The 12133-nt window shown below is 40.4% G+C and overlaps 1 protein-coding gene across 1 annotated transcript in view; it reads left to right on the forward strand.

Annotated features, from left to right (window-relative positions):
• Positions 1–12133, forward strand: part of MRPS27 (mitochondrial ribosomal protein S27) — an 85200-nt gene that overhangs the window by 46465 nt on the left and 26602 nt on the right. Inside the window, exons 5-8 of the mRNA XM_063453754.1 lie at positions 3708–3822; positions 5989–6067; positions 11219–11334; positions 11533–11635. Coding sequence (XP_063309824.1) covers positions 3708–3822; positions 5989–6067; positions 11219–11334; positions 11533–11635 — 413 coding nt within the window. The remainder of the gene's footprint in view (positions 1–3707; positions 3823–5988; positions 6068–11218; positions 11335–11532; positions 11636–12133) is intronic.

Below are 12133 nucleotides of genomic sequence, written 5' to 3' on the forward strand. Positions count from 1 at the left end.
TAACTGTAACCTTGAACACATTTGTGGCATTTAGCTCGCCCCTAATCTAGTATGCTTAAGGGTTTAACTGATTGAGGCAATATTATACTGGGGGAAGTTTACCCAAAGAGTATATGAGGCAGTCCACTAAGATTGGCCTGGGTTCGGTACCATGGTAGATTGTGCCAGATATTTGTCCACGTTTAGCCAATGCCCACGTGTGGGAAGTTCACGGTGGTTGCCGGGTGGTCCCTGGGTGCTGTCTGGTTGCGAATTCTTTGTGCGTTGTTCTGCTGCCCGCGGCTGGTGCTGTATGGTGTAGGGCTTGGACAAGCAGTGGCGGCTCAGCGAGAGCGAGGTGAGTCCTCCCTCCAGCCCCAGGCCGGTAAGAAGGCCGACATCTTCTGTCCACGGACCCGGTGTTCATGTGGGGCCGGGTCCCTCTCCCTATGGGAGTGGCGGGCGGTCCCGGTAGTCGGCTGCGGCGGTGGGCCCTCCGGCCGCGTGGGCGATGTCCCAGGGTCGCGCCCATAGTGGCCTTCGGCCTGGGTAGGCCTGTAGTAGGAGAGACGGGCGTTTGCGGTGCTGCTTGGCCCGAGGGGGTCTCCCACACCTTCCGGCTCTCTCCCCTCCAATCCTCCACCCCCGGTCGTGCTAGTAAGATTATGCGGCGGTTCAGCAGTGTTTCCCAGAATCGCTGGAAGTGCATGTCTATTCTCTGCATGAGGTGGTCTGCTGGGTTAGAGATCAGTGCCGATTGCTCATTGACAGTCTCGTTGGGCCAGGGCGCCGTCGCCATTTTGTTGAGGGCGACCAGGTCCCGGTTTTGCTTAGTTGCTTTGTGCTCTGGCAGTCGATTAGATTAGTCCTGTGTGGACCGGGATAAACCCTGCCGTTCGGGGGGGAGGGTGATTTGCGTGGGTCTCAGTGCCAGCTCGTGAGCCCGAGGATCGGCCGTTTCCTCGTGGCTCAGCCGCGTGTAGGCCTCGAGCCTCCAGTGGAGTAATCCTGCGTCGTGTTCTTTCGAGAAAGGTACCAACTGGTGCAGCTTCCTTTCCTCGTTGTTTGTTGTGAGGTCACCGGTCTGTGTGCATAATTTGGTAGCTAGGGCCACCGGTTTTGGTCACCAGACGTGGGAGCTTGTGTCAAACACGTCTGTGCTGCTAGGCTCCGCCCCTCCACCCCCACAAAAGACTTTTGACTGAGAATATTTCCGCCTTGTTTTGCACATTCAGTGCTGCAAATTTGTAAATCAATAGGGTTAATGTAGATGCCAGTGTTATACACGTTGGTAGTCTAAGCCAGACTTCCCCAAACTCCGGCCCTCCAGATGTTGCTGAACTACAACTCCCATGAATCTATGAATGCAGTAGGCTGATAATCATGGGAGTTTAGTTAAGCAACATCTGGAAGGCCGGAGTTTGGGGAAGCCTGGGGAAGCCTGGTCTAAGCCTTTAATTTTTCGCCCTATGGATATTTGCAAATTACCTTTACCTTGATGCTTTTCCCACCTAAATGTTGTCCTCAAACTTAAAGGGGCCCTAACCAAAATGCAATAAATATAAAAATCACTTTTTAGTAGATATATTCCCCATGAAAACATGTATGCATTTAACTATGCATACTTTCATTATTGCTATATATCAAAACAGCTAGTAAAAGCTGCAGATCTGTCTTCAGCCTTTGCAAGTCCTCCCCTTCTAACCCCGCCCAGACTTTCTGTGGCTGTCCAATCACATACTTCCCAATGCAGCTCAATGACAAGTCTTTGCAAGGCAGGCACTCTGAGCAATTGCTGCCTCTTGAGTTTAGCTTATCTGAAATAACCAAACCAGAAAGTAACAGAACCAGCTGTCTGACAGCCACGAGGTATAACACCATTCATATAGAAAAGTTAAAATTTTTCAAAATATGGGGGGGGGGGGAGGACACACCCTTTTTATATATGTGTCAAATTCAATTAAAATCTGCACTTTTTCCAAAACAAATAAATAGGACACACTCCTCACACATAAAGCTAAAGTGCTTTAGGGGGTCTGAAGTGTCCTGTGGGGATATTTATGGGATAATAATAGTAAACAGTTGAGAATTGCCCACTATTTCAATTCTCAGATGCCAAAGATTGTTATCGTGTAAGTGAAATGTATTCCATATAAATAAAATCACAATTTGTTATAAAAATAGATACAATTTATTGTGACAATTTAAATAATAATATGTAACATGCGTGATAATAATCAATGAATATTCAGTATAACATAGTATGCAATACAATATGGTAATGTAAAAACATCTCCCAATGGCTAACACAGTCTTAATTGTCAAGACAATATTTATGACGGTCTTCACAGAGAAACGAAAGTGAAACTTACACACAGACATAGAGCTTGCAGCTTAAGGCCATAAAACTTTAGCTGACAGTTAGAATAACCCTTTCAATGCTGGTTAGACCTCCTAGGTAATTAAGATCTATTCTCATGTGATTTTAAATAAAATAACATTTATATCAGCTCATTAGTCATTTCCTGGAACCATCCAATAAGAGTAATCTACCATGTTCTATAAGCAGCATCTTAACTTGCCTAAACAGATATTTTATCTTATTTTAGAGCAAATCAATACACCTGGATAAATATCACGATATGCTAACATGTGATGTAATAGAATGCTTAATTATATATTCTTTAGTAACTAAGATTTCTAAATATCGAAATCTGATCGTGATTTATCCAGTCATATATCATGCTATTAGAAAATTTTAATTAATTTAGATTAATTAAATTAAACCAGTATAATTACCAGTTAAAGAGATGTTCTCATCAGATGTTCTCAGGTATTCTCAGGAATTTGAATGTCATGGGTCTCTTTCTCTGTCTCCTGACTTAGCCTGCTTCCTCTGCATTCCTCCCTGCATCTCTCTCTCTTCCCTTTGTCTTAAGTTTTTAAGGGAAAATTCACTAGGTGATAGACCAATAGAAAAACTGGAGGTGTGGTTACCTTCCAGATAGCAATTTAAGTATTTGTTCTATAGAGGGCAGTCTTGTCACACTAAACATTCCTATCCAGGAAAGAGTTAACTTTTCCTGGTGGCTATTTTGACGTAATTTACCTTATCTTTATGGTTATTTATCATTTAAGTTTTCTGTCAGTTCAAGGAGATTCTTTGGGCTTTCTTCAGACTATGTGTCTGGCAAATTCTGCTATAATTTCTAATATCACAGTTATAACTAAGTATGACCCCTAAACTTACAATGGGACGTTATACAATATCGAAAGTAAAATTTAATTATTTAATCTTCTCTGTCACAAATGTCTGGGTTTAGAATTAATTATATTCCATTAGCATTTAGACAGTCTGTTCATACCCCGTTCTCATCAATTTGGTTTGTATATACTAAGCATTCCTTAGCTTCTGGCAAAGTGGTTAGTTTTACAGAAGGGATAGAAATCTTGTGTCTTTTGTTAGCTTGAAGATAACAAAATGGAGTCTGCTCTGTTCAGAATGATTTAGGCAATATACACTTTAATTTCTATCATAGCACAATATGTCTGCCGATATAAATACCCTGACAGTCCCTTTAAGAACCAAGGTTTGTTGTCACTGGTGTATGCTGTCCTTTGAGATACTTAGGTTTTTTGGTTTTATTGTTTGATTTAATTAAATGCATGTCTTATCCTTCATATATAATTCAAAATGGAATATTTTCTTTTTTAATTCTCTCATAAAGGTTCCGTCATAGCCCAAACAACTGGTATTTAAGAAACTGGACAATACATGGCTGGATTCGGCAGTGTCTTAAATATAATGCTCACGACAAAGCCCTGTACACACTGAAGAATAAGGTGAGACTAATTTAGACTAATTTATATGGTGCAGATGCTTTGACATGCATTTTATTTAATTTATTCCATTAAATTGACTTTCTTGAATGGGGCACTCTGTTCCAAAGGGTGCAGTTTGTATTTTCCAAATGCCAAGTCCTATTCCTTTATATTCGGTTGATTGCACTTCCTGTTAAATCAAACCCCTTTTCCTCTGCCAGTCTAGATGTGATCTCAGCCCAATTCTCAAGTCAGGTTATTTTGAACAACTAGTGGAGCCATGTAATCTCTCTGACCTTCATTCTCTCAACTCTTCATATAAAAGTATAGATGATAAGTAAAGTTGTCTTCAGTCAAATGCTCAAACCTTTATAAACCGTGCCAAGCAAACATTTGTTATCTCAATGTAATGCTAAGATTTTCCTTTGTTTTGTCAGGAATGAGAACATCCTCGAAAATGAATTGATATGAATGAATTGATTTAGAATGCACATATGGAACTTGTCCTGTTCTTAATGTTTTTAGGCTACGTGATGGTCTATGTTGTGATGCAGTGCAGGGCTTTAATGACCAGTGACTGCATAGACTGGCATGCAGTAAAAAGTTCAAGTAGGGCTTAAATCCCTGCTTAAACCAAGGAACACCAGATATTGTCAATACCTGAGTATCCCCTCTATCAACTGGGACCTGAATTAGTGGCCCCAGACTGAACTATGCTTTGTTTTCAGAGTTTAAAGTGAGTGCTGCAACCTGGGATTTAAAATCCTCATTGTTACAATGCGGTGTGAGCAGGTTGAAATCTCTGCTCACACCAGGAAACACTGGATACCTGGGGATCCCCTCTGCCCCAGCAATTTTTAGTGGCCCCAGACTGAGAGGTGAGCTTAAGCATTGCTCAAAGTGAGATCGCCCTGCTGCTATTTCAATGGGGCTTTAAATCGACCAATAGATACCTGGAGCTCCCCTCTGTCAGCTCACACTGACAGATGAGATTGGCAATCAACCAATCCCCATAAACGGCAATGTAGTGTGAGTAGGGTTAACTTCCTGCTCACATTAGGAAACCCATGTATCAGTAGATACCTGGGGCTCCCCTCTGTCAGCTGGTGCCAGTTTTAACTGTCCCAGACTTTTTGATTAAACTGCATGCAGTGCTCATATAGCCCTTTAAATCTATAATGAACTTCTGCTAAGCGATCAGCTCAGCCAGGGTGATTTTCTCACTGGATCTGGTGATTTGGAGACCCCCCCCAGTGTCTCCCTTCATGCCCCAATGGCATTTTGATTAGTACTGGGCTTTGTAATTTTTCCAACTCCAACTGCAATATAGTGGACCTGCTATATTCAATGAAAAAGATATAAAACGGTCATACTGAAAATAGCCAGTAGAAGGCAGCAATATTAGAATAAATATTAGGTTAAGTATTCAGTCTATAATTAGGTTTGTATTGAAAATTGGTTTAGAATTACGGTAATTTTAGAATTGGGATTAGGTTTCAGATTATGGCTTGCATTAGGATTAGCTGTAATCTGTAAGTGAATTCCTTTGCTGACATCAGCAGAGGAAAATCAAACTCTATTTATAGGGTTTGGATTGAGATTGAGATTAAGGTTAAAATTAGGGTTAGGCATTACAAAATTAGGGTTAGGCATAACTGCTTGATTCAAGGATAAATCTGACTGCCATTCTGGGGTCAAGAAGGAATTTTTTGTCCTAGCTTGTTGCAAAATTGTGCTTCAAACTGGGTTTTTTTCTTTTTTTTTTTTTTCTTTTCTTTTGGATCAACAGCAAAAAACAGGTGTGAGGAAGGCTGAACTTGATGGACGCAAGTCTCTTTTCAGCTATCTAACTATGTAACTATGTAACTATGTAACATTACGGCGTGAGTTAAGATTAAGGTTAGGCTTATTTGATTTAGGGTTAGATTTAGGATGTAGTTTAGGATTAATACATTTTAGTGATTTTTTTTTCAATTATTTTTTTATAATGAGAATTTGTATATGTCACATCAAAGTAACGCCATTTTTGTCCTTTAAAAATATAGAAATTAGGGTTGAACACAGAGTAAAAATGCAAAAAATACTTTGGTTTAAGTGAAAAACAAACAAATTAAGCTAGATCCTTAAGGGGTTCATTTAGAAAATGCTAAACTTGTATCTGTTCCTATTTTTTTGTTTTCAACACAGGTTCAGTATGGAGTTTTCCCAGATTGCTTTACAGTTAACTTATTACTTGATGCCTTCTTAAAGACTGAGAATTATGCAGGTATGCGTACTTTCCTGTTTTTTATGTGTTCTGTGATTTTTATTTTTTGAATTATGATTGTCACTCTTTATGCCCTGAAAAAAAGTCTTGGTTTAGGAATCCTAATGTCTCTCATTCACAAAAGTATATGATAATCTAGATATGCAAGTGGTATTCAATTGAAGAATTTCTTCATTTACGTGACCTGCTAAATTGTCCTATGGATATACTAATGCAGTTAAATTTTTCATGTTAGTTGACCTATTTCGTGATTCATATTGACTATCCCACACTCTACTGTGTAATCACCCCTTAGTTCCCTTACTCAGTCTATCCAGGAGATGCCACCTACAGCTGAACCATGAGTCCTAGGAGATTTCCAATATTACTCCTGCACTTGCTGTGTTTGTTGTATTGATAGAACCTGAATGAATGCTAGACAGATTCTATGTTACTTTTATTGTTGGTAACCAAAAACCCAACCAGTTCTTAGGGGATGCTTAGCCATTCCATTTATTACTGGGCTACCATCACCTCTTAAATAATATATATTATTTCATGATGGTAGTAAATTTAAAGGGAAAAAAATATAAACACACAAGCTTTTTCATTAAATAATGAAAAAATCCTATCTGTGCATGCATATTGATACGCATGCTGATATATACACTCTGCCATAAATAAACTGTTCCTATATGTTTTTTTTATTCATTTTTTATGTTGGGGGGGGGGGGGGGTGGGGGGGGGGGAGATTAAAAAACCCCTTCCACCTGAAGTCTGTGGATAGTCAGTATATTGTTAAACAAAAAATCTGCACTACCGCAAAGGATTCTGGGTGGGCATATGCAAATTAGTTTAACAAAGAATCACATTTTTTATTTATATAATCTGTTTTTTTTTTTTATATTTTGAAGATAAATTATTTTAAAAGTTTATCCAAAATTAGTAAATCATTTGAAAAGCTTAAATTTGGGGCCAAGTGAGATACATGATCTATTCTACGCCGTCTCTCTCGATATGCACAAAGAGCATGAGGAGAAAGGAGGTCACAACTCTCTGTATTGATGGATGCATGTGGAGAAGGCAGGGTGCATTCTGTGATTTCAAGGCACAATTAAAGAGCAAGAGCGATTGGTGGCATTTATAGGTCAAGTCGAGAGGATAAAGAAATTATGCTGTAAAATTTACAAATTTGGTGTGAGATAATTTGACTACAGACGGATGGGATTACATATGTCAGAATACAAAAGCTTCTAGAATCTCCCTTCAACCTCCTCCATGTTATCCCTGCATTGATGAGCACAGTCACATTCTTCAAAACTATTATACACTGCTCAAAAAAATAAAGGGAACACAAAAATAACACATCCTAGATCTGAATGAATTAAATATTCTTCTGAAATACTTTGTTCTTTACATAGTTGCTGACAACAAAATCACACAAAAATAAAAAAATGGAAATCAAATTTTTCAACCCATGGAGGTCTGGATTTGGAGTCACACTCAAAATTAAAGTGGAAAAACACACTACAGGCTGATCCAACTTTGATGTAATGTCCTTAAAACAAGTCAAAATGAGGCTCAGTAGTGTGTGTGGCCTCCACGTGCCTTTATGACCTCCCTACAACGCCTGTGCATTCTCCTGATGAGGTGGCGGATGGTCTCCTGAGGGATCTCCTCCCAGACCTGGACTAAAGCATCTGCCAACTCATGGACAGTCTGTGGTGCAACGTAACGTATGTGGATGGAGCGAGACATGATGTCCCAGATGTGCTCAATTGGATTCAGGTCTGAGGAACGGGCGGGCCAGTCCATAGCATCAATGCCTTCGTCTTGCAGGAAATGCTGACACACTCCAGCTACATGAGGTCTAGCATTGTCTTGCATTAGGAGGAACCCAGGAGCAACCGCACCAGCATATGGTCTCACAAGGGGTCTGAGAATCTCATCTTGGTACCTAATGGCAGTCAGGCTACCTCTGGCGAGCACATGGAGGGCTGTGCAGCCCCACAATGAAATGCCACCCCACACCATTACTGACCCACTGCCAAACCGGTCATGCTAGAGGATGCTGCAGGCAGCAGAACGTTCTCCACGGAGTCTCCAGACTGTCACGTCTGTCACATGTGCTCAGTGTGAACCTGCTTTCATCTGTGAAGAGCACAGGGCGCCAGTTGTGAATTTGCCAATCTTGGTGTTCTCTGGCAAATGCCAAACATCCTGCACAGTGTTGGGCTGTAAGCACAACCTCCACCTGTGGTTGTCGGGCCCTCATACCACCCTCATGGAGTCTGTTTCTGACCATTTGAGCAGACACTTGCACATTTTGCAGGGCTCTGACGGTGCTCCTCCCGTTCCTCCTTGCACAAAGGTGGAGGTAGCGGTCTTGCTGCTGGGTTGTTGCCCTCCTACGGCCTCCTCCACGTCTCCTGGTAGAGCCTCCATGCTCTGGACACTACGCTGACAGACACAGCAAACCTTCTTGCCACAGCTCGCATTGATGTGCCATCCTGGATGAGCTGCACTACCTGAGCCACTTGTGTGGGTTGTAGACTCCGTCTCATGCTACCACTAGAGTGAAAGCACCGCCAGCATTCAAAAGTGACCAAAACATCAGCCAGGAAGCATAGAAACTGAGAAGTGGTCTCTGGTCACCACCTGCAGAACCACTCCTTTATTGGGGGTATCTTGCTTATTGCCTATAATTTCCACATGTTGTCTATCCCATTTGCACAACAGCATGTGAAATTGTTTGTCACTCAGTGTTGCTTCCTAAGTGGACAGTTTGATTTCACAGAAGTGTGATTGACTTGGAGTTACATTGTGTTGTTTAAATGTTCCCTTTATTTTCTTGAGCAGTGTATATAAGAATATTAATGGTGCAGCCAACAACCCAAGTGTCAATTAAAAAAAAAATAGTTATGCAAAGAACAACTCCGTGTTAAATCCACTTTGTCTTCAAGTCGGTAGATTCACCTCTAGGAAGCCTCTCCTGGCTGAAATGGCAAAAATGACTATTCCTTGGCCACTGTAATCCACGGTAGTGGACACTTACAGATGTAAAAACTAGTAAACTTTCGTCTTGGAGAACTTGGGCCCGCTCTGCTCTTGGTTTCTATTCCTTTTCATTATACCCAGACCATTAGGTATATTTGCTGGGTTGATTCATTATTTACATGTGCACAATGAAATGGTGGATTCAGTGGTCTCATTGTCCATCTAATTGAAGACAAACCATTCTTATCTCGGTTTTATTCCCTTTCCTGCCAGTAATAGGTGTTTTAACCTTTTCTGTTTTATTCCAATGGCAATTCATAAATTTATTAAAGGGAAAATAAATATATACATTACAAAAATGATTAAAGAAAAACTACCGTATATATAATCAAGAAATTGATTAAAGAAAATGGCTGAAATACAAATTACATGAGGAATGGCAATTTATACCAAGCATACCTGAACAGATATTTAGATTTGCATCAAGTGATCACGTCACGTATGCAGCCACTAGACACAGATTGATGGGGAGACCCGTAGGGAGCAGGGAATCTGGATGTGGATATATAGGGTGAGTTTACGAGAATCTGTTAAGTGTCAGTGTTATTCACTGTGTCTGTGGAAATGTGAAAATGAATAATAATTAATTGACAGCTAAAGCAGAACTGTCATTTATGCTGGTCTTTGCATTTTTGCCAAACCCTCTTCTCCCCGTGAATGTGATATATTCGTTTGCATGTTGGTCACCCGAGAGAGAAGAGGGCGGCAGATATGTTCACCCAAATCTCTGTGACTATCCCAAGTGCCAGGCTTTGGCACATTTTTTCCAAATATCAACCTTCCCCGAGACAAAATCCCTGCTTTGTTTAATGCATTCCTTCTGATTGCATTAGAAGTTCATTAAAATCGGAGTCGATATGATTGCTTATACAGATTCTGGATTTCTGGATAAATGCAAAAGTGACACTGCCATTTTAAAGGACCACTCTAGGCACCCAGACCACTTCAGCTTAATGAAGTGGTCTGGGTGCCAGGTCCAGCTAGCTTTTACCCTTTTTTTTATAAACATAGCAGTTTCAGAGAAACTGCTATGTTTATTCTGAGGGTTAAGCCAGCCTCCAGAGCCTCTAGTGGCTGTCTCACTGACAGCCGCTAGAGGCGCTTGCGTGCTTCTCACTGTGAAAATCACAGTGAGAGCACGCAAGCGTCCATAGGAAAGCATTATGAATGCTTTCCTATGCGACCGGCTGAATGCGAGCGCGGCTCCTGACGCGCATGCGCATTCAGCCGATGACGTTGCGAGGAAGAAGAGGAGGAGGAGTAGAGCTCCCCGCCCGGCGCTGGAGAAAGAGGTAAGTTTAACCCCTTCCTCCCCCCAGAGCCCGGCGGGAGTGGGTCCCTGAGGGTGGGGGCACCCTCAGGGCACTCTAGTGCCAGGAAAACGAGTATGTTTTCCTGGCACTAGAGTGGTCCTTTAATTCATACTCTTTGTATTTAACTTATTTTTCATTTTTTCAAATCAAAAACACAAAAAATAAAATGGTTAAAAATTGAGTGTTGATTCATAGAATTGTTCACACAAAAAAATAATCGATAGTGAATTAAAAACTAATTTTGTTAGGTTCACCATTATTTACTCATAAGATTGTGGAGAATCGACATGAGAATTGCAAGTTGTAGGCAAAAAAAATTCTGAATTGGGGTGCTATTTCCAAGTCTTTTGTTGAGGTTTAAGATTGGCAATTTAATTCTTTTGGATCCGCTTTTTAGTATTCTTTTCCAAAACGTTTCAATGTTTTGTTTAGAACTCCCCACTTGCCCACTGTATCTCCAATTCTGACATAATTCCGCTTACCAGATTCACAGTTATTTCTCCCAGACACACATCACTTATAGATATTTTAACAACACCTAAAAAGTGATGCCCTCTAGTATGCAAAATTAAAATGCTGCGATTGGCAAATCAGTGATCCGTTTGGAACGCTGCTGCGTATAACTTCTACATACTGTAAGGCAACATTTTTCATGTGCTGCCCCTCAGTGTGAAGAAATTGTGTGTTCTGAAAAACATAGGAACAACACACTGTTGCTTAATGACGTTGCAACTCTTTCCTTGCAAAATATGTTTTATCAGGATTTTGTGTGTGTAATTTTAAATCTCACGTTCTTTAACAGATGCAGCATCCGTTGTGATTGAGATAATGCTACAGGAGAGTTTTGATGAAGTTTCTACACAGCTTCTCTCACTTTATGCCTTACACAAGTATCTTTCAGGAAATCCAGAATTAAGGGTGAGCTAGATATGCATCGAATTAACAAATGTACTGTTCATGTTTTTTGGTTGTGTTCCCACCCTGATATATTTGTGGGGGGGGGCTTACATTATTCATCCTGAATGCTATGTGTTAATTTATGTACTTATTACAGTTTTGGTGCATGTGTAGAATGTAAAATTCCTATGGGATCTTCTTCTGTTTTTAATTAATCAGTGGGAACAAGAGAGAAACGTAGGTGCGTCACTTCTACTGGCCGGCTTACAGCAGGGGAACACAGTGGGATACAGTTCACAACTCTATGGCTTGGCTCTGCTTGGTAAGTGTTACTCAAATCGTGCTTTGAAAAAGATAGCATTTTGGTTACTTTTCTTTTGTTGTTTTTACACGTTGGCAAAATGATTGGCAATCCGACACCACACTAGCTCTTTTAAATGTACATATTTCTATTTACTATGTATTCAAGTGCAGATTGTTTTCAATCTTGCTAGATTGGCAAATCATAAATACATATACCGTAGTTGACTACACAAGCTTTGTATTGTGCTATAATGCCAAAACGCATCATTTCATTCTAATGACCTCCACGTAGTCATCAGGCTTGAAAAAGCTCCGTATTTTGGTTGAAATTTGGCTTTGCAATGTTAAACCACCATAAAGCAAGCATTGTTTGTTTGAGCGGTGTACCAATATTTTCTTTTTCTGTTTACATGACATAGCATACACGTGTAAACATGTTAGGATTTTTGATACTTATAAACCTGTAAAATCACTGTTTCGAAATGTATATTTATTTGATAAAATGCGTACTAGTTTC

This window comes from Pelobates fuscus, chromosome 5, assembly GCF_036172605.1.
Source record: "Pelobates fuscus isolate aPelFus1 chromosome 5, aPelFus1.pri, whole genome shotgun sequence".
Taxonomy (NCBI): Eukaryota; Metazoa; Chordata; class Amphibia; order Anura; family Pelobatidae; genus Pelobates; species Pelobates fuscus.